Here is a 24,547-nt window from a genome sequence, read left to right on the forward strand (position 1 = left end):
CAACTAGTAACTGAGTCATGTTTACTGTACTACTTGTGCCAATTGAAAATAGCCACCACATTACTTTGTAAACATTTCACATGTTTACTATAATAAACACATTTCTGTAGTTGCTAAATCTCCTCTATACGCATCAAGACCATGCCGCATTTAACAAATTGTCCCGGTTATGTGTGACAATTTTCGAATAATCATACTGTCGTCGGTGCTCTTGTTTTCCTTTATCAGGTAGTCTTTTGAACTGTATAACACGCATCTAAGTGTCGAAACAGACATTGGAATACCTGCCGTCAGCCATATAGAAAACAGTGTTCAGCCAAACAAACATCTTTCAACCATCCAAAGCAACGTCCATCCGTCCAAAGCAACGTTCAGCCGTCTAAAGCAATGTTCAGCCGTCTAAAGCAACGTTCAGCTGTCCAAACCAACGCTCAGGTATCCAAACCAACGTTCAACACAAACGACACAAAGTCTAGTGGTACAGCTTCTTTAGCTCACAATAAAGCGAGTTTTGTATAGGAATTTATGCATTTAAAGGAATACAATGAAGTTTTTTTGTATTTATATCAGTGTGACTGGAAAGTACAATTAGAATCCTTTCTTACAAAACTAACAGATGTGCACGCACATTAAAGTTGTGCACAAACGGCGGACTGTCAGCATGTTTATTGACTTATATCTTTGGATACGCTAGAAACTTAAGGAAAATTTCAATAATGGGGTGGGGTCACCTCCATGCGATTGGAAAGTATAATTAAGACTCTGTTCTTACAAAATAACAGATTTGTTCAAGAAATTTCTTCAGAATTTTTCCTGGTGGAATATTTTGGCGTTGTAACAGTTCATGCAGCCGTGGTTAACTCCCTTCGAACAACTTGGTAAGAATTACTCATGAGCTAAAAGAAACCATTTTTCGTATTACTCAACGGAGCGGAGGACAGTACAGTCGAAATATGCCAGTCCCAGATAGTAACGAAATAACGAATAGTGAAGAAATGGTGGAGCTGTATTAGACTACAAACCTCTATCTCCATTACGAAAACGACTTTACCGAGTTAAACTTTTCAGTACTTCATTACTTTGCCTCAGAATGATTTATTCATTTATTTGAGTGATGTTAAACGCCCTGCTCTAGAATTTCTCATTTTAATGATAATGATCAGGTTCTTGGGTGGAGGAAACTAGATTGCCTGACGAAAGCTAACGCCAATCCAAGACAGATGACAAACTGCCACATATAAGGCCGCAGCTGAACCGATGAGAGCTGGATTCGAACACGCGGCATCACTGGTGAAGGGCCGGGCAGCAGTAAGCTCTTAGCTGTCTGAGCTGTTCAGAATGAGGGAGTAAAGCTAAAGTATTGGTCGGACCGATGTCACTCTTCTGTAACTGTTGTTTCTGGGTGGCGTTACACGCATTGGTATGTGGAGCAGCTTTCTAGGAACAAATGGTTTTGCGTTTTTTTTGCGTGTGTCGTTCATGAACATGTATGATGTTTTAACCAACGAAATGCTCGGGTAGTATGTTGGATGCAGTTCACGTCCCGATACATTTTATGTAACAGTCCAAGGTAACAGACTCGGTTACCATGTTATCTGTCCGGTAATCCAGGCCCTGGACTAACCAACGCATGACGTATACCAATTCAAGGATTCATATACGGATAGAAACTGCAATCTACCAACATCCCTGATCTTAATGAATGTGCATGCATGAGAGTTGAACCCGAGTCTCGCGATCACCAGACCTGTGTTCCAATCATCCAGTTAATACACGTACAGGAATCGCCAAACATGTACACAGACTTATTTTATAAAGACTTGGCAAAAAATATGTTTCTCAGGGTGACAAACACTTTTGTAACCTAGAGTGTATTCTCCCGACTTTTTGTCGCTAAAAAGTCACATGGGTGTTTGTTTAGTGCCACAGTTATTGATACTTGCTCCAAGTCTTGTCATATTCTTGCCACCTGATATTTTAAACACTGACGTCCAACGCATATTGTATCCCACCTTTAAGAGATAAAGATGACATATTTTGATTAACCGTGCGGTTGCTCTCATTGTCACACAAATCACAAAGCAGAATTCGGACGTACATATAATCCCTTTACCATTCATTTGTTTGTAACTCGCACTTTTGCATGATCTACCATCTATGATATAAGTTCCTTTCAACAGAGCTTGTAAATCTTTGTTCAAGAACAAAGTGTTCTTTACATGTGTCCAGTTGACCAAAACATGACGTCTCGTTATGTGAAGGTCACGTGCTTTGTCACTATCGAATTTCCTGTTCCTTTATACAGGAACTGTGACGTCTCGTTTTGAAGCACTGTTGAGGTTTCCGTGAACTTAATAGGCTCGTATCTCGTAGGTATTTCGTGCAGACACAGCATGGAGATCATCACAGAGTATCGTATCGACAAAGTATCTGTGAAATGCTACTCTACATCGTATGAGTTCTGGTAGAAATCGCACTGTTCTTTTGGACGAATTAGCGCTGGCGCCGAAAAGCTTTCTTGGATGACAAAACTGTAGTTAACAGACAACGCCGGTAACGCAGTTCTTTTCCTGCTAATCGTAGAAAACAGTTTGTAGGTCGGGACTTAAGCCCTGAGATAAAGGCCTGTACCCCACCTTCCTATGCGACACTATTTGTAGTAGGTGAAGTCATCCGTTGACATCAATGTCATGCATCCACTGACACCATGTTCGATTGTACTGAAATAAAGAAGAATAGTAAGTATACAATATCTCCCACACAGGTGCTATGGACATGCACTTGGCACATATGTTGGGCAGACACGCTTTGACACACAGGTGGGATGGACATATAATTGCTACATGTGTGACAGACATGGTTTGACATACAGGTGGGGTAGACATGTACTTGGCACACATGTGGGAGAGACATTGTTTGACAACCGGGGTAGGGTTTGGGGTGTGGTGGTGGGGGGGTCTGTTGGGGGTGGGCTTTGCACATATCGGGGGCATATGACTTGGATTGACATCCAGGTTTAATGGCCATGTATTTGGCACAGCTCGGATGGACATGTACTTGGCACATATGTGGGACAGACATGGTTTGAACACAGGAGAGAGGGGCATCTGCTTACCATACAAGTAGGAAATATTTCTACTTACACAGATGGGAGGAAGATTACTAGGTATTTTTGTATATGATTGGGTTTTTACATCGTACTTAACAGGTTTTCAGTCGTATAAATACGAGGAGTCTTTAGGTGTGTGTCCATATATAGTGCCTTCTTGTGGCGGGTCGAGTCCATGCCCATAAAGTGCTGCTCACACTGAAGTATACCGAATGCACCAGGCGTGGCACCCCTCTGTCACTTTCTTCTGGCATTGGGCCATTCAGTCCTGTTTCCTTGCTTTAACCGCTTAGTGCTAAGTGCTAAGTGCTAAGCGCCAAGCGATGCAGCAACAAGTATCACTATTAAAGCCATTTTTATGAGCTGACCCGAGGTTAATCCTGGATCTTTTGACTTCGAGGCGGACGCTCTAAACACTAGGGGATGAAAATTACTGACCTAACAACTGTGCTTGCTTCATATCTCGCCGTGTCACCACAGCACTGCTGGGGCGACGTCGTGAAGTTACAGGCAACTCGGGTTCCTGTGTGCAATAAAGTATTCACATGTATTATTAGACAAAATTCTGTATATATCAATGTGGCTTTTGAAACACCAAAAGCTTCAGACTTTTAACAGCTTATTATCCAGTAATGTGAAACTGAAAGGCGTCATTTCTTTGTAGTATGTCACCTAAAGTCACACAGTATATTAATAATAATAATAACAATAATAAAGTATTCCCAAATACCCACTGTAAAAATGTCTAGTTCCGTTCTACACGTTCCGTTTTCACAGTACATCTGCTGAACAAGCTTATGCCAACTTTGTCTAGTGCCTTGGTAATCCTCTAAAATGGTACACAGCTATCTTAATCCGTCCAAATAACAACAGGATTATTTTAGTTAACAACTAAAATGATAAAATGACTCACTGAACCTTCAGCAACTTGGCCTTAAATGTTCCTGTTAGAGACATGTCGCTTGACAAATGAAATCTTTCTTGCTTGTGGTTTCAATGAGTTTCGTCAAAATTCGAACTTTTCTCCCTGCGTGATATCTCACAGATATATACACAGATTGCTTATTGCAGAGCAATCTCAGATCAACGTTTCACTGAGCTTTATCAGCTCACACCGGGATCACAGGGCGATCTTAGTCTTAAGTCAGAATTCCAAATGGCTTTAAACTTGTTATTTTTGATGTAAACAGATGAGGATATTGCTTGGCAATGTAAATTCTGGGTAATATGTTGTTAAACAAATTTCAGGTAAAATAACGGAAAGAAACATAACGATATTTAAAATGAGCATCTTCTGCTAAATGAAATCTCCCCAACTTAAAACACTACAGCATGGAGAGTGAAACCACGCACAACAGCGACGACAGCAGGATAGGTGACAAATGATCACACGTAACCGGCGAAGTATGGCCTCTTGTCAATCTAGCTAAGTTAGAGTTTTATTTTAAATCTTAGTAATAGTAGCAGCTTACACTTCCCTCGCAATGTTAACTGCGATGTAACGGACCTCAATGAACTGAAATTATTTGAAATCCTGAGTTGCCATCACATTTAATAACAAAACGACGGACTTAATTACCGCTATGAAAAAAATTGTCTGAGTAAGTGCATGAAAATACGCGAACACACAATTATACAATCGTACATGTAAACAACGTACCTCGCGAAGCGTTGCAGGGGTGTGCTCCTTCACCAGCCTCTCGAACGATTTGCCCACTTGTTTAGATCTCATTAGCTTGGCGCTTCTCTTGAACTTCTGTACTGCTTTTCCCACCATCAAAACGCCAGCTATGGAACTTGACCGCATCTAAACCATCAAGTAATGTATAGCACATATACATATATGTACGAGTTATCGCCCCTGTATATATAAATACAGACATCTACGTTAGATAGGTCCACCTCGTTTTACAAGCTCCTTAACAACTTGAAAAACGTATGAAGTAAAATGAACTCAATATCCAGTTATATGTCAGGTAAAAGGATACATAGGCTTGTGGGAATGTGGGTGCATAGGTGTGAGTGTGTACGAGTATAATGGGTATATAGGGGTGAGAGTATACGGATATGATGTTATATAGGTGTTGAGATATATGGGTGTGAGATATATAGGTAAAAGGATATATAGGCTTGTGGGAATGCGGTTGTATAGGTGTGAGTGTATACGGGTATGATGGGTATATAGGGGTGAGAGTATACGGATATAAGGATATATAGGTGCTGAGATATATGGGTGTGAGATATATAGGTAAAAGGATATATAGGCTTGTGGGAATGCCCGTGTATAGGCCTGAGATATACAGATATGAGGATAGATAGATGTGGCGATGTATGGGTATGGGATATATAGGTGTGAGGATATATAGGTATCTGTCCCAAATATATACCAATCACAGCACCCGTGCCACAGAGGCCACGATACTTTCACAGTTCAACTTCAGCGCGTTACAAATTATGGTGGTCACGGGTCACAAAAGTGTGTCGAGCGTTGCTGTGTATCAACGTGTATCCGGGGGTGAAAAGTTGGTAATGGGGTAACCCATGACTGCTGGTATGTCATCAACAAACCTAGGGTGCCTATCTCTGGGATACAACCTCCTGCAATACTTTCCGCTACTGTAACTGCCAGTTCATCATCAACAAAGCCTAGACTATCTGGCTCTGTCATGTCACCTCCAGTCATTCTTCCCGCTACTGTAACTGCCAGTTCTTTATCAACACAGCCTCGGGCCGGTTTCATGAAGCCCACTTAGCTGAGTGAGCCCATAAATACTATGAAGACGTGTGTTGTAGAGATATAAAGTGTCATTAGCTAAGGGCGACTTAACACAAAGTAAACTTCAGTAAACTCCCAATTTTAACCAATTGCGTTTTTTCTGGTCCAGTTAATTTTATCATTTAGAAACAGAAAAAATTATAAATTCAACTAGTAGCTTGTTTCCAAGACAACAGCCCAAGATAAAAGGCTACTTGTATACAGGCCCCCAATATATGTGTTGTCTGCTATGTCGATATAATTATAAATTCAGCCCATTGGCAGTTTGTTTCCTAGAAAAAGGCCCTAGATAAAGTCTCTTGGTGTATAGGCCCTTAATATATGTGTTGTCTGCTATGATTATAATTATAAATTCAGCCTACTAGCAGTTTGTTTTCTGCACAAAGGCCCAAGATAAGGGCTACCTATAGGCCTATATAGGCCCCCAATATATGCGTTGTCTGCTATGATTATAATTATAAATTCAGCCTACTAGCAGTTTGTTTTCTGCACGAAGGCCCAAGATAAGGGCTACCTATAGGCCTATATAGGCCCCCAATATATGTGTTGTCTGTTATGTCGATATAATTATAAATTCAGCCCATTGGCAGTTTGTTTCCTAGAAAAAGGCCCTAGATAAAGTCTCTTGGTGTATAGGCCCTCAATATATGTGTTGTCTGCTATGTCGATATAATTATAAATTCAGCCCATTAGCAGTTTGTTTCCCAGACGAAGGCCCAAGATAAGGGCTACCTATAGGCCTATATAGGAACCCAATATATGTGTTGTCTGCTATGTCGATATAATTATAAATTCAGCCTCTTAGCAGTTTGTTTCCTAGACGAAGGCCCAAGATAAGGGCTACCTATAGGCCTATATAGGCCCCCAATATATGCGTTGTCTGCTATGTCGATATAATTATAAATTCAGTCCATCAGCAGTTTGTTTTCTGCACGAAGGCTCAGGATAAGGGCTACCTATAGGCCTATATAGGCCCCCAATATATGTGTTGTCTGCGAAGGCCGAAGATAAATTTCTCTTTGTATACAGGCCCCCAATATATGTGTTGTCTGTTATGTCGATATAATTATAAATTCAGCCCATTGGCAGTTTGTTTCCTAGAAAAAGACCCTAGATAAAGTCTCTTGGTGTATAGGCCCTCAATATATGTGTTGTCTGCTATGTCGATATAATTATAAATTCAGCCCATTAGCAGTTTGTTTCCTAGACGAAGGCCCAAGATAAGGGCTACCTATAGGCCTATATAGGAACCCAATATATGTGTTGTCTGCTATGTCGATATAATTATAAATTCAGCCTCTTAGCAGTTTGTTTCCTAGACGAAGGCCCAAGATAAGGGCTACCTATAGGCCTATATAGGCCCCCAATATATGCGTTGTCTGCTATGTCGATATAATTATAAATTCAGCCCATTAGCAGTTTGTTTCCTAGACGAAGGCCCAAGATAAGGGCTACCTATAGGCCTATATAGGAACCCAATATATGCGTTGTCTGCTATGTCGATATAATTATAAATTCAGCCTCTTAGCAGTTTGTTTCCTAGACGAAGGCCCAAGATAAGGGCTACCTATAGGCCTATATAGGCCCCCAATATATGCGTTGTCTGCTATGTCGATATAATTATAAATTCAGTCCATCAGCAGTTTGTTTTCTGCACGAAGGCTCAGGATAAGGGCTACCTATAGGCCTATATAGGCCCCCAATATATGTGTTGTCTGCGAAGGCCGAAGATAAATTTCTCTTTGTATACAGGCCCTCAATATATGTGTTGTCTGTTATGTCGATATAATTATAAATTCAGCCCATTGGCAGTTTGTTTCCTAGAAAAAGACCCTAGATAAAGTCTCTTGGTGTATAGGCCCTCAATATATGTGTTGTCTGCTATGTCGATATAATTATAAATTCAGCCCATTAGCAGTTTGTTTCCTAGACGAAGGCCCAAGATAAGGGCTACCTATAGGCCTATATAGGAACCCAATATATGTGTTGTCTGCTATGTCGATATAATTATAAATTCAGCCTCTTAGCAGTTTGTTTCCTAGACGAAGGCCCAAGATAAGGGCTACCTATAGGCCTATATAGGCCCCCAATATATGCGTTGTCGGCTATGTCGATATAATTATAAATTCAGCCCATTAGCAGTTTGTTTCCTAGACGAAGGCCCAAGATAAGGGCTACCTATAGGCCTATATAGGAACCCAATATATGCGTTGTCTGCTATGTCGATATAATTATAAATTCAGTCCATCAGCAGTTTGTTCTCCACGAAGGCTCAGGATAAGGGCTACCTATAGGCCTATATAGGCCCCCAATATATGTGTTGTCTGCGAAGGCCGAAGATAAATTTCTCTTTGTATACAGGCCCCCAATATATGTGTTGTCTGTTATGTCGATATAATTATAAATTCAGCCTATTAGCAGTTTGTTTCCTAGACGAAGGCCCTAGATAAAGTCTCTTTGTATATAGGCCCCCAATATATGTGTTGTCTGCAATGTCCATATAATTATAAATTCAGCCTGCTAGCAGTTTGGTTTTACACGAAGGTCCGAGATAAGGGCTACCTATAGGCCTATATAGGCCCCCTACATATATGTTGTCTGCTTTGTCGAAAGTTACTACATTGATCCTTGTTCACGCGACAGGCCTACACATACCTACATGTACATTTCCGTGTACCGGTACAATGTGAACATAAATGTTTACAAAGATGAATTGATCTCGGAGTTTCTTATTACATTTATTTACATGGTTCATCTTCTAGTTGAGTTTTTTTACTTTATTAAATTTCTAGTTGACATTGCATGCGTTATATATAAATTGCCGGATTAAATTTGCTTTGATTGGCTAATAGAATGATTGCCATTCTGATAAAAGCGTGCTTACACGATAGATGTTGACACCCATTGGAGCTGGTCACGGAAAAAGCCCAACTGGTAATGAACCCCAAGGGTACATAGATAGCCTATATAAAATTAAATTCCCTATATAATGGCATTTGGAGACAAAATCGCTGTCCGATGGATATGGAGGTGTTTTAGCACGGTACGACGAGTTCAGCTGACGTCAATTTTCTTTGTGTCGCTGCATTCCATGGCGCTTTCTGAATGCGATATGACATGCATTACATTTCGTAGCTCATCTTTACATATACTCAAGAATGGCTTTGATTTTTTTTTTTTTTTTGATTGGTGTTTTACGCCGTACTCAAGAATATTTCACTTATACGACGGCGGCCAGCATTATGATGGGTGGAAACCGGGCACGAGCCCGGAGGAAACCCACGACCATCCGCAGGTTGTTGACAGACCTTCTCACGTACTTGAACTCACAGCGACCGCATTGGTGAGAGACTCCTGGGTCATTACGCTGCGCTAGCGCTTTAACCGACTGAGCCACGGAGGCCCCAAGAATGGCTTTGTATTTGATAAATATTGTAGGAACAAAATCGTTATCCGTGTGTTGAGAAGGGTACATGGGGATTTAAACCCATATGCCCTTCTCATTACGTGGATAACTAATAATGGAAATATAAAGGTATTAGAAAGAAAAAAAATAATAATAAAACGCCTTCTCAACTTTCTACATTCTGTTATATTCCAGCTGCAGATTCAGACTTCATGTTATCAAGTATATAGGTATGGGATATAGGTATGAAGATTTTTTGGTATGGGGTATATAGCTATGAGGACATATAGATATGAGGATATACAGGTATGAGGATATATAGGTATGGGGATACATAGGTATGATATATAGATATGAGGATTATAGGTATGGGGATATATATAGGTATGGGGATATATAGGTATGGGAATATATAAGTATGGGGATTTATAGGTATAAGGATATATAGGTAAGGGTATATATAGGCTTATAGGGATACGGGTGTATGGGTGTGAGTGTATACGGATATGAGGGGTATATAGGAGTGATGATATACGGATATGAGAGAATATAGAACTGAGGGTATACGATATGAGGGGCATATAGGAGTGATGATATTCGGATATGAGGGTATGTAGGGCTGAGATATACGGATATGAGGGTATGTAGGGCTGAGGTATACGGATATGAGTGTATGTAGGGCTGAGGTATACGGATATGAGGGTATATAGGGCTGAGGTATACGGATATGAGGGTATATAGGGCTGAGGTATACGGATATGAGGGTATATAGGGGTAAGGGTACATAGGTATGCGGCACTATAATTATTTACATACAAGAACAAACATCTGAGATACACACATCTTCCCCCACATAAAATATGCGGTCAAATACAAGGTTGCAAGTAAAGCATGGTTATGTGCTCTACAATCGCTTTTTAATGTACCAATAAGTAATCATTTTCACATGACTTACCGCGTCTTTATCCGCGTCCAAACGGATACCATCTGCTATTTTATCCAGTACAAAACCCTTCAGCTTTTTCTGATCGTCCAGCGTTTGCTCTTCTAACATTGACCGTGAGGGTAACCTCCCCTTTTTCCGCTCTCGTGTTCGTTGGCTTTGAAGTTCTATCAGTTTTTTTCTTAAAGTTTCGGTTCGGTATTTACTGACAGCGATGAACACTTTAGACTGCTTGTTCTCTGTCCGAAGGATTGTTTCCCAACTGAAAAGTCAAAATTCAAGAAAATGGTGAGGGACTTTGGCCAGTTGGTTTAGAGAATGGTGTAAGCTGAGGGTGATTTAATCGATTGGAGTTTTACCCATGAATGCTGCGTGTATATGAAGACGGTCAGGTTTATTGGTAGACGGACCCGGAATACCCTGAGAAAACCACTGCCCTTCAGCAGGTATTCTGGTGTGATGGTGGTGGTGGTGTGAGGGTGTGGGGAGGGGGGATTGTGGTTGTGGTGGGAACTGGAATACCCTGAGTAAACCACTGCCCTTCAGCAGGTATTCTGGTGTGATGGTGGTGGTGGTGTGTGGGTGTGGGGAGAGGGGATTGTGGTTGTGAAGGGAACCGGAATACCCTGAGAAAACCACTGCCCTTCAGCAGGTATTCTGGTGTGATGGTGGTGGTGGTGTGTGGGTGTGGGGAGGGGGGATTGTGGTTGTGGTGGGAACTGGAATACCCTGAGTAAACCACTGCCCTTCAGCAGGTATTCTGGTGTGATGGTGGTGGTGGTGTGTGGGTGTGGGGAGAGGGGATTGTGGTTGTGAAGGGAACCGGGATACCCTGAGTAAACCACTGCCCTTCAGCAGGTATTCTGGTGTGATGGTGGTGGTGGTGTGTGGGTGTGGGGAGGGGGGATTGTGGTTGTGGTGGGAACCGGAATACCCTGAGTAAACCACTGCCCTTCAGCAGGTATTCTGGTGTGATGGTGGTGGTGGTGTGTGGGTGTGGGGAGGGGGGATTGTGGTTGTGAAGGGAACTGGAATACCCTGAGTAAACCACTGCCCTTCAGCAGGTATTCTGGTGTGATGATGGTGGTGGCGGTGTGTGTGTGTTGGAGGGGAGGGGGTGGGGTTGTACTGGTGGTTGCCATCACACAACATCAAACCTTTCGGTTTTGTAGACAGAACATCATTTCTTCTGTGACTTGAGTATTTTATGTTTTAGCTTATAAGTTAAAGATAGGCCACATAGCAAGCCCTTGCTTAAGCGTAATTCACACTGTGTGATTTGTCGTACTGAAAAGTGTAAAGTGAACTGTTTGTAATTCGATTTTCATGTAAAAATTGTAACGAGTTCATACTACAGTTTTAACTGAACGAGTCAAACTGAGTCGTGATTTGAGTGACACACTTGCCAGTTAGATACACTTATGAGTAAACCCGAAAACTGGAAAACGATCGATTTAACATTGTAACATGAGATACACCATTTTGTTATATTCGCTGGTATTTCGCTGGTACCGCTCGCATACAAGTGTTGCCTGGACTGAAACTGCATGTGGTGCGTGTCCATAAACAAGTCTCCTTTTTATTTCTTCAACGACTAAATTTATAATCAAGATGGCAGGAGACAAATTTATTGAAGCTTATTGAATATAAATCTTCCACTCACTCTTCGTCCTCCTTGAAAAAGCTAGATGTCTTCTTGGGTTTGACTTTGTCGGCGAAGGTGTCAGCGATTGCTTTCGCCTTCCTCACGATATCGTCGCTGTTCATGGAAACCAAGACTCCATTGTCCTACAAGAAATTGGTGTGCTAGTTAACAACGAGACAAGATATCCGATTTCTGTACCTTGTTGGCATTTTGTATTAAATGTTAAATATAACACAATTCAAAATCAGCTGGATGCTGATCTTTCATGTTTAACATAGTAACCAATATAACAGCATTTCAAAGGAAATTAACTCAAAATTAGACTATTATTCCAAGGGTAATGTAAGAATAATGATTCATAGCTATTAATATTTAGTATTTTTAATTAGATAAACAGTTTATCAGTAATACTGAGATGAAGGATATATGTACATATTTAACTCGTGATTGAACAGGTCCAATGTATGAAAACTGACTGACAAGTTTCAATGTAAATTTCGAAATTCAACCCAACCAGGTTCACGTGCATTCGTGTCTTCTTAAACGCTTGCACGATATTGATGTGTATTGACACTTGCCATGACACTTCTTAAATAGCCTAATGATATATTTGTTCCTCATTCACATTAAATAGTCTTATTTTCCAGAAATATTAACACATATTTTTCATAATTTTTAACAGTATACATCCCAGTTACCATGAAGTTTCTTTCCAGTGATTCTCGCTCCATGTCATCGATCCAAGCCGTCTTGAACTGTTTTGTGAGTTCCGTGTTATCCTGAAGGAACTTGTACAGCTCCGCTGAGTTGGCCGCTCCCACTTTATCGATTTCCTGGTTTTATCAAAGAGACTCAATAATCACGGCAGCCCAGCATTTGTCAGTAAATAACTCTTCATCAGTAAATTATTTATTTATTTATTTATTTATTTTGTAATTGGGGTTTACGTCTTACTTCACAATATTTCACTTATATAATAATAGCGAAGAAAGAATACCGCCGCTCTTCGCCAGGTACCTGACAAATTTCAGAATTTGGGCCGCAGCAGAACTCACACGATTGGGATTCGAACCGGCGACTTAATTGATCACCTGGCCAGTGGGATTCTGATTATTTCAAACCTTTGACCGAGTAATTATCGCTTTTTGTCATTTTGAGATTTTAAAGCTATGTTAATACAAAAAAACATAGCTCATTTTCTGTAGACTTCAATTGACTACAATTGACTTAGAAAAGATAAACCTGATTTTTACAAACTTATAGCGCAGCCACAAGTAAGAAAGAAACAGATTTAAATATTTTCCATTCAATCCTGTTTAAGGAGAACCACACTGGCAACATCAAGCAAACACAGATATAGCACACAAAATTATGTGAGACAAAGTGCAATTACCATCACAGCACAACAATAGTAACTCGGCTAAATTCATTTTTCGACAAAGTTGAAACAACCTAGCAAGAACCAAGTTTGTGTTTTCTGGTGGATCTGTGTACTAATTGCTCTCCGCACAAACAAACCTTTCCACCATGTGGCAAACTGAGAATTACAAGAAAAGGCGATATTATGTAGCTAGGATAATCAAAGACCCAGAACAGCATGCCACAGAATACAGTGGTGTGATAAAAAGCGTAAGGTGTATATATTGGTGCGTTGTCCAACAGACAGAATGATGTGCACTTTAGCATACCTGGGTGAGCAGAGATAGCTGAAAAACAAGATGGCGTCATGAAAAAAATAAAACAACATAGCCGACAGTAAGAATAATGATTAGCTCATTTTTCATGTCCATGTACGTTATCCTTATAAGCTTAAGTGAGTTTTCCATAACACATCGTTCTCTATCAAAACGTGAACATGAACAACGTACAATGCACACTGTATTTTAAATCTATAGTTTGACGTATTAATGTTTGGACCGTAGATATGCCCTGTGCCTTTCATAGATTCTGAGTGAACACCAGAAAGCAAAGTATTTCCTACCCAATGCAGGTTAGAACATTAGCTTCTATATCTATATTAGCAGTTTACGCCATTATTTCCAAAAGTTTACCCACTTTTCTTCGCGCCATCCATTTCTTATCCTTCGTCTCGCTAATGGACTAGATGAACAAAGAAGCATACAGGTGCAATGGAGAACAAGTGAAGCATGTAGAAATAAACGCAGAACAAACGAAGCTTAGAGAAATCAACGGAGAACAAATGAATTTTAGAGAAATCAATGGAGAACAAACGTAGCTTACAGAGTTAGCAATGGAGAACAAGTGAAGCATACAAGTACAGGTACCTTTAAGGGTAATAGAAGCGTTTGTAAGAAAAGTGATGTGATGGTCACTGACTGAGGAAGAACGCAACGAAAACAGATAAAAGAAAGAAAAGAGTGTCAGTGTGTATCTGGTCAGCAGTAAGACTTGACCACCATTAATCTAGTGAACAATCATTCAATATAGCATATAACACCAATCAAAATAGTCAATCTATAAATAAGGCTGCGTAGAGATAGAATTATTTTTTTCTATGATTGGTGTTTTGCGCCATATTATAATATTTCACTTATATGACGATGGCCAACATTTTGGTCCGGGGGTGCGGGGTGGTGTGGGAGTACCCTCACAGAGCCCGGGGGAAACCGAGTTAGAGGTGAATGAATCTTGTTTAACTCTGACCTTGTGGTGCTTTTCCAAAACCCGAGCCACCGCTGGAACTAGTCGCCTGCTAGTCCGTCTGTTGTTGTGGACCAGTTCCTGAACTGATTTCGTGTCCGTGATATCTGAGGAAGTATTTATGTATTATTTTGAAGGTTGTTTATCACAATAATCAAGAATCAATGAAATTTACGGTGTGGATAAGTAACGGTACATTTCTATACAAGAAAGTACAAAGCACGAAGCGCCGAGGACTTTGTCATTCAGAAACGTATACTGTTAGGGGGTTCCCATTGACGTATGATAAATTGCAATTAACATCAACGATGAGATAAATCTCATAGTAGTAAATTGCTACTATCTATTCATTTACATGAGCAATTAGAATAAAACCCCAACTGAGGTAGACTGACAAGTGGCCGGATTTCACAGATTACTTGTGACCATTTGCCAGGTATCACACTGTCGTCGATGCTCTGGTTTCACCCTCTAGGCTGTACGTCTATCACACTGTCGTCGCTGCCCTGGTTTTACTCTTTATACTGTGCGTCTTTAATTACAATCTCCCACTTAAACGGTTGAAATAATGTTACATAGTAAACGATTTCTATTTGGTTGTGGAAAGGAATGGGGGATACGAAGTGCGCAGATAGTATGAGGGATATGCTTTAGTTCTGATTCTTTATGTATGGCGACATGACCAAGGCATGTTTTTATTCTTATATGGTAATTATCCAATATCAAAATGATAATGAAAATCGTCATTAGTAATAAAGAAAATCTGGTACAAAATCATTTTACCGCTTTCTGTTTCAGAAGTATCGTCCTCGATCATAGGGTCTAAGGCTGACTTTGAGCGAGCCGGTAACGACATCGGGGACACGGATCGGTTTACGGCAGACCGCGCGCGCACGGGTTGCATGCCGGAGCCTTTCAGGACAAATCGGTACATGTTTTCTCTCCGTAGTTCTCTGAAACACAAAAACTATAGACGGTTATTTATGTATTTTTTTCATTTGCTTATTTATTTATCTATTTACGTCGACAACTTTTGGTAATATTTTAGTAGTATGATATCATTAAGGTTTATATGTGGGAGTATCATTTTACAGCCACAGATATCCATTTGAAACATCAGGACACAAGTATCTGTTTGAAATGGCTGCTGGATGCTGACCTTTCGCCAGGGGGTCGGGTCTGTGCCCTTTCCCAGTGCTTGGTTGTTAACAGATCCGGTCGTCTGCTCTCTGTCAGACAGGTCTTCACCTCGTTGTGTTTGAAATGGTTCCAGACGGAAGTAGAATACCCTTTGTCTTGAAGCTCGTCGTCCGTGGCGTATTGGTTACGGTGTTCCTGAATGATGTTAGCGAGACAATCTTTGCTGACAATTTCCAGTCCCGATCTGTCAAAATTATATAATGTCTCTACATTATTGAAGAGATTATTGGTATAATTTTGTTCGGCCAACTTATAGATACAACGAAATAGTAAGTGGTAAGTTCATACCTTTTGCCCTTGGCGGATATATTTGTTGAAGGACTATATAAGAGTGTCTGAAATTTTTGACGCATTTTTCACGTTCAGTTTCAGGTATTTACGTTTATTTATTTCACAGCTGTTTTTAGCAGTTAATAATGACAAAAATTAGATTCAAGGATGAAGGAAGTCGGTCAGGAAACACTGTTGGTCGAAAGATAGAATTTGATTGAAAGATGTAGGGAAGCTGACGTGACCCGATTTCGAACCAACCACCTCATTGGCAACGTGTTAAAAGGTCATATGACGAATTTGCTTTTCTTAAAGGCAGTTGGTAGAGCCTGTTTACAGTCCGCCTCACCTGTGCATTTTGTAGCAAACTGTGTGACATGTTGTTATTAATGTGCAGATGCTGGGCATCTGGTTCAGCACACACTCCTCGGCGAAAAAGTTCCCTGTTGGGAAAAGTGTGACAAATATAATCGCAGTTGGTAAAATGTCTGTTGAACTGGTGTAAATTGCTCTGATCAAAACTTAATTCGACACCCCATAGAGTCTCGATACAGACACACGAGAACCTGTACCGAAAAAATTTACCATAACATAACTGGCAATTACCATAATTGTCCAACATTTTAACATATAACATCTATTACCTCTTTTCGTCTCATCTCCAAAGAACGTTTTACCACCTAACTACTGTCAACCAAGCCGTCGGAAGCATCACACCTGTCATCTTTCGGCGTTATACCCATGACATCTTTTACCTGTCGCCCACTGAGCAGTGATTTGTATACCATTTCTTACCTGCCGTCAGCTCAGCCATGAAAAACGTCACCTCTTTGTTGGTCTCTGGGATGAACACTTGACGGAAGGCGTTACAGCGTCCTGGGAACGAAGAGAAAATAAATAAACCACAATAACCAAAATACAGCTAGAAGGAGCACTATACCGGAAGGTATTACCGTAGCAATAGTATAAAATGGATATAAATTCATAAGGCAACCCTTAGTAGTAGTATAAAAACACCGAGAAACTCACGAGTTAACCCTAGCAATAGTATAAAAACGGATACGAATTTATAAGCTTACCTTAGCAGTTGTATGAAAACGGACACGAATTCATAAGTTAACCTTAGTAGTAGTATAAAAACGGACAGAAATTCATAAGCTAACCCTTAACAGTAGTACAAAAACGGACAGGAATTCATAAGTCTAGGCTAACCCTAGCGGTAGTTTACCCCAGCAGTAGTTTAAAAACGGATAGGAATTCATAAGTCAACCCTTAGAAGTAATATAAAAACGGACAGGAATTCGAAGGTAACTCTAGTAGTAGTATAAAAACGGACTTGAATCCGTAACGCAACCCTTAGTAGTAGTATAAAAACGGACAGGAATTCGTAAGTTAACCCCAGCAGTAGTATAAAAACGGACAGGAATTCGTAAGTTAATCCCAGCAGCAGTATAAAAACGGACAGGAATTCGTAAGTTAACCCCAGCAGTAGTATAAAAACGGACAGGAATTCGTAAGTTAACCCCAGCAGCAGTATAAAAACGGACAGGAATTCGTAAGTTAACCCCAGCAGTAGTATAAAAACGGACAGGAATTCGTAAGTTAACCCCAGCAGTAGTATAAAAACGGACAGGAATTCGTAAGTTAACCCCAGCAGTAGTATAAAAATGGACAGGAATTCGTAAGTCAACCCCAGCAGTAGTATAAAAACGGACAGGAATTCATATTAACCCAACAGGTTACACAAACACGTTGATTTTCCATACTGTTTTTCTAGCAAATTTATCTTTAACCTCAAAATTATATTCATGGATGCTAGCATGACCAACATTTTCTAAACTGTGGTTACTGCAGGTGAAGTCATAATATTTTGTCACCGTGGTAACGGTCACTGGGGAGGGAAGCAGTCAGTAGTAACAATGAGCAAATGTTTTCAATTTTATCCAAAACAGACAAAATTGGGACATATTTTAACTAGTTTGAAAATAGCAGTGCAGACATTTATAGTGTATCAAGAACCTTAAATTTAAGAAATTAAGAAATTCCTAAGTTAACCGTAATCGTAAAAAAAGAGAAAACAATTCGTATGTTAGCCCTAGTGGTAGTATGGAAACAGAAAAAAAATTAGAACAACTTGAACAGTATAGTGCAAAACAGACAGGAAATTCATAGGTTAATGGAGCTGTTCACCACGGTGGTCACGCATGGACATTGGCTGTTACTGCGACGGTCGTGTTCATTGGTGATGATGACTGTGTTGTTGGTAGGTATAACTCTAGTGTTAATGGTCATGATGGTTATCACACCCGTGGATATAACTCTCATGTTTGTGGTAAATATGACTGCGATGTGTGTGGGTATAACTCTCGTGTTAATGGTGATGATGATTGTCGGTATAACTCTCATGTTAATGGTGATGATGACTGATGTGGATGGGTGTAACTTTCGTGTCTATAGCGATGACGACTGATGTTGGTGTGTATAACTCTCGTTTTAACGGTGATGATGACTGATGTTAATGGGTATAACTCTCGTGTTAATGGTGATGACGACTGCTGCTGAAGGGTATATTGATGAGTATAATAATGTTGATTGGGTATAACTTTTGCGTCTATGGTGATGATGACTAATACTGATGGGTATAACTCGCTTGTTTATGGTGATGATGACCGATGTTGACGCGTATAACTTTTGTGTCCATGGTGATGATGACCGATGTTGACGGGTATAACTTTTGTGTCCATGGTGATGATGACCGATGTTGACGGGTATAACTTTTGCGTCTGTGGTGATGATGACTGATGTGGATAGGTATAACTTTTGTGTCCATGGTGATGATGACCGATGTTGACGGGTATAACTTTTGCGTCTGTGGTGATGATGACTGATGTGGATAGATATAACTTTTGTGTCTATGGTGATGATGACTGATGTGGATAGGTATAACTTTTGTGTCCATGGTGATGATGACTGATGTTGATGGGTATAACTGTCGTGTTAATGGTGATGATGACTAATACTGATGGGTATAACTCTCTTGTTTAATGTGATGATGACCCATGTTGATGGGTATAATTCTCTTGTCTATCGTGGTGATGATTGATGTGGATCTGTATAATTGTCGTGTCTATGCTGATGATGACTGATGTTGATGGGTATAACGCTCGTGTCTATGGTGATATTCGTGGATATTCCCATTGTGATGTTCACTGATGACAGTGATAACCGTGGTGATCATCAGCAATGATGTTGACTTTGGCATCGATGACTTGATGTTAAGTGATGCGTAGTGATACACTATGAGGCATACATACCATAGTCATTGCTCATCCGTTCAAATGAAAAAAAAACAGCAAAAGCTGACTTGGAGAATTAAACACAATGGAACTGTCTTTGAACTGTCTTTCGAGTCGAAAGTTGCAATTTTTTTAAAAATATGGATTGTCCTATTTTACATTCGACAAGTCGAGTTCGGCAAGTCGAGTTCGGCAAGACGATACAATTAACACATCGCGATGTGAGAACAAGGCTTTATGAAAACACACAATTGAATACGAGAAAAATGGCGTCTTACCAGAGAGAATGATGAAGAAATCGTCTGCGGTTTCATCTTGATGAATTATAATTTTGTTTGGAGGATATTCCTGGAAATACAAGTATACATGGATTTGTTATTACAGGGATTTCCCGAAGAATTTGTGACATGGCATGGGGGAATTAAGATATGGAATATCAAAATCATATGGATTTGAATTCAGCACGTGCTCGTTTTTCAACAAGGGAAGCATTTCAGGTTCTTGGCAAGTAATGTTGTCTAAACATGATTTTGGCCATGAGACGCTATTGTATCCATTACCTCAATGTAACCTGATGTTATTAATAAGACGATCCATTCGCATAGTTGTATCTTAACAATTTTGCTTGTATATACCCTTGTATCTATTATCTGCAAGATAAACTTCATCAGGGCAGGGGTGGCGTACCCTTGTATACGGTTTTATATTTATATAGTGTGCATTTATTTTTTTTTTGATTGGTGTTTTAAGCAGAAGAATATTTCAACTTATGTGACCGAGGCCAGCACTGTGGTAGGAGGAAAACCACGGCCATCCACAGATTGCTGCAAAGCATTTCCATGTACGACAAAAGAGGAAGTCAACATGACCTAGACTTGGACGCACAGCGATCACAGTGGTAAGAGGCTCATGAGTCATTCTGTTGGGCTAACGCGCTAATCATTTGACCACGGGTGCTCCTAGCCTGCAATTTAGTGCAGGTTCATGTTTATTTAATATATATACAAAATATATATTTATTCTATGGTGATTTATTGGGACGACTTTTTGGTTTACCTTCGAGGTTGGCTGGCGCCTAAATACGGCTACCATAGAGGAATACCACCTTTCATATTTATATGGTATCCGTAGTTATGACTTGAAAAGTGGCATCATCCATATATATACTCCAACAAGAGCTATACAATAACATATCATTCTAACGTCATTGCGATTATTAACGCTAAACACACTAACAAAAAATATAGTTTACCAAAATTTCTTATGTGTGCAAGTGTTATGATGAGGGCACAGTTCGGCATGCAGCTGCATGCAGTGATAAGGAATAGGATCGCCACGCTAGGTGTCAGCACCCACCTGTTTCAGGAGTTTGGGTAGCACTTTCTCTTTGCCATCCTGGGGCATCAAAGACAAGACGCTCGGTCCGCTTGCCAGGTATTTCCTTTTTTCTTGTGCTTCTTTTGTGAGAATCCGCTCAATGGTTTGGTGGAAACTGGTTCTGTCTATTCGAAGGAATTCACAGGCTTCTTTGGTGTATATGGTAGCAGGAGGAGCGAGATCTTCCCTCCAGCCCTCGGGGGAGACCAAGCCGAGGTACTCCCCGGACCCGTGATTGTAAATGATATTCGGCTGGTACATATTCTTAGACTCTGTCACGCTGATCCCATACGTCACTTCCACTGCGCCGTGGACGATGTAATAGCAGGAAATATTCTCTTCGTGTGTTTTCTTTGTAATGTATTCCCAAGGGGCATAACTCTCGTACGTCACAACCTGACTGAGACAGTCTTTTATGTAGTCTTTTCCTTTGTGAATTAACTTCAGTCCTTCAACCACAGCCCGCATCGCCAGTAGTTCGGACTTTGGCATAATGGACGAATCCTTGGTTATGTTTCTACTTTCGTTTTTGCGCATGATCCTTCTTGCTTCCGGTGTGAGGACGACTGTACCTTGTGAGGCAAACAGCCTCTTGTTAAAGACCGGAGGGAGGTCGTCTTCACTCTGTGAGTCCAGCGACACCGCACGGGGGAGCCGGCTGGCCGCCAGACGATCCTGCTGCCGATATTTCAGGGTGTCTTCATAAAACTTTTGGGTTTCAGTTGCCTCCCTCACCACTTTCTTCATTCTCCTGTTAAACCAATTAACTTGTATTATAAAACTTCCTGATCCGTCAGATATCGGCATCTAACTGGCGTTGTAAAATTCGACTTGTCCTCAATGGGTAACATTCGATAAATATGGCAGTACCATTGTGTTTTTATTTTTGACTTTTAAAGAACTTACAAATGACCGATTGATTGATTTTTCATTCATCAGTATGCCATACAGAGTTGTAGCGGTACAGAACAAAGCTCCACAGAACTTGCCCTATCCCACCATGGTTACAAAATTAATACTGATGATGGCTGAAGGCGAATTATATCACGCACATATGACATATTATTTGGAAAAAAAAAACGAAACAAAACAAGGTACATGGGAATTTTTGTTGGTGACCAAAAATGTGACTAGCAGACACTTCAGGTATTTTGGCAGGTAAACACTCTAGCCGTTATCGTGCGTAGTGGTTTCCTCATTGTGAGATCGATAAAAGCTATGTAGGGTAAAAAGGGCGCAGATAAACTTTTTGGTACTTTGTATAATGTTTGTTTAAGGCGTAAGGGTGTCACGGAAGTCTACCAAGATAACTCAGAGTTATGTACGTACTTTGGTGCATGTGATAGGCCTACAATCAAAGCACAAATTTCATTACCGGGATCGACAATTTCTATACTACCATGGTACACGATCTGAATACTGGTTTAAGTCATTTGCCCAGAACATTCCTTCGTCTTTCTAACATCATTTATTGTTTCTCTGCGCATGATTTCGTCCTAATTTCATACTTCATATACTTTCTTAGTTCTTGGTGGCTTGCGTTAAATGTCGTTTCGGAACTGACCTTGTGATGATTGACCTGGAACCATATTGGTTGACGGCTTGTGTACAAATGTCTCTTTCGACGCATAGATCCGTTAATAAAAGAGCCTATGTCGCTGATGTGGATACCACGATTGCCAGATTGATCCCGGATATCATCACAGAGAATGTCAACATAACCCTGATAGTGTGCCCCTAGCTCTGGCACACCTTGATGCGATACCTCGAAGTAACTTTTCTTATGCCGTTCCTATAACATTATCGCATTGTACAGTAGGCTGGGTCATATAATGCCACCGAGTTTCAATTAACGATTTATAGCTTTATTGGCTTTAATGAAAGTGGACTGATCGAGTAGGCTTAATTTATTTTGGTATGTTTCATACTCTGATAACAGAACTACTTGTGTACTCATGCATATATACATAGACAAATTTAAACAAAATTGACAATAACACATATAGTTCCAAGAGCAGTGGCTAAACAGCAGTGCGTTTCATAACACTCAACGTTTCTTCCGTGCAGTTTAATACAAAACAACAACAACATCAACGTTGGCTAAGCCTGTACATGTACATGACTAGCCCCACACTGGGCACATCCACGAGAGCACTGTTATATAAAAACATATTTTTAACGACTATACTCACGGGGCGACGTTCTTAAAACTTTTTGAATCTTGATCATTGCTTTTCTCCATTCCACATTCTGACAGGTCTAGTGGTATTTTGTCCGATACGCATTTTCTTCGTCCATAGTTATATGTAGGCATTTTTGGCGTGTCCACCATAGTCTCGCCTATGTTTCTGTCTTGCGGCTGTTTGTAAGCACACATGAGTGAAATCCCTGGAATGCTAGCTCTCAAGTCGCAGACCTGTGTCTGTTACAAGGTAAACAGCTTTACGGTGACGGATAATCTCTACAGGTACATGTAGCTAAGAGCCATAATCCAACTCAGAGGTACGACAAAAATAGGGTACACCACCACACGTATTAGAGATAAGGTCAAGGTATACATGCCTGAAGATAAGCCTCCTTTTCAGCAAACCACAAATACATGTACAGTCTGTCGTTTCATTCTTTAACGAAGAAAAACACAAATAACTTTACAGCGTAGGAATGACATTCCTCTTCAACTACACACAAGAATATAAACGGCTGATTCTGAAACGATACATGTCGACTGAGTTACATTCGTTCTGTTAGACAACCTTCGGCCACTTTCACAAAACTTCGTAAGTCGTGTGTCACTTTCACAAATCAAGTTTTGGTAAATTTTCTCATAAAGTACGTCGCCTTATGGCAATATAACCCGGACAACGTCTTTTACGATAAAAGTTACGAGAAAATTGACTTACGAAGTCTTGTGAAAGTGGTCCCATATTTCTCGTAATTTTTTTCGTAAAAGACGCTGGCGATGTCATTTACAAGAACAGTTACGAAAAATTGATTTTCGAAGATTTGTGAAAGAGGACCCTTGTTTGGATAACGTCAGGGCCGCATATAACATGGCCATGTAACGGCTGTACGCGTTGTGTAAAATGAGGTCATTTGGAAATGGATTATGGGTAATCATGCAAAATTAAGTCATTGAAAGTGTTCGATGTGAGCATGATCCGCAGTATGCTTGATCAAAAGCCTGATTTTACCCACAGCGAGAGAGATCATTATGACAAAAAACATTTTAAAGAAGAAACAATTTCAAATCTAACATTTACATTTTTACCGTACTCTATAAGGCAAACTTATTTATTTTTACCGATCCCTTTCAAAATGTAAAGTGTGTTGGCTTAAGTGGTCCCAGTTATGCCAACACTATGTTGTGACCTCGTTATATGAAAAGTTACTAAAGGGTCCTTAGGATTAAAACCTTGCGGTATACTGGACCAGAATAGGTAGACTGTATACATATATATCTAGATAAATAGATTCCACAGAGTGCTTTTCGACTTTAGTCAAAATCTAAAACCTTCACCTAATACGTGTCTCAAAATATAATTAAAAACTAACAGCGTGGAAAGTAAAACCAGGACAGCGACGAGAGAGTGATAGCTGATAAATAATCCCACGTAACCGGTGAAATACGGCCTCTTGTCAATTTACCTCAGTTAGGGTTTTATTCTAACTGTTCATGCAAATGCTTAAACAGCAGCAAAGTGCAATCCCTTAGTATCATGGGTTAAGGAGATCTAGGGAAAAGAAATTCAGTGATGTTAACTGCAATTTATTTGGTCAATAATTGCTCAAAATGCTGCATTGTCATCTTATTTAACATACGATCACATTAAAGCAACGCAAAAAGACCAAGCCTCGGGGATGTTT

General features: G+C 40.2%; 1 protein-coding gene across 1 annotated transcript; it reads right to left on the bottom strand.

Moving 5' to 3' along the window:
* Window positions 1-1,913: 1,913 nt before the first annotated feature.
* On the bottom strand, window positions 1,914-23,496 carry LOC135465848 (uncharacterized). Its single transcript, XM_064743211.1, has 14 exons — window positions 22,876-23,496; window positions 20,663-21,434; window positions 19,585-19,654; window positions 16,806-16,886; window positions 16,360-16,453; window positions 15,700-15,924; window positions 15,324-15,493; window positions 14,544-14,647; window positions 12,578-12,712; window positions 11,898-12,022; window positions 10,247-10,496; window positions 4,770-4,916; window positions 3,548-3,632; window positions 1,914-2,720 (listed from the first exon to the last, which is right to left on the bottom strand). The coding sequence occupies exons 1-14, from the start codon at window positions 23,058-23,060 to the stop codon at window positions 2,689-2,691; spliced, it is 2,475 nt and encodes an 824-aa protein (XP_064599281.1). The 5' UTR covers window positions 23,061-23,496; the 3' UTR covers window positions 1,914-2,688.
* Window positions 23,497-24,547: the final 1,051 nt, after the last annotated feature.

Source organism: Liolophura sinensis, chromosome 5, assembly GCF_032854445.1.
Source record: "Liolophura sinensis isolate JHLJ2023 chromosome 5, CUHK_Ljap_v2, whole genome shotgun sequence".
NCBI lineage: Eukaryota > Metazoa > Mollusca > Polyplacophora > Chitonida > Chitonidae > Liolophura > Liolophura sinensis.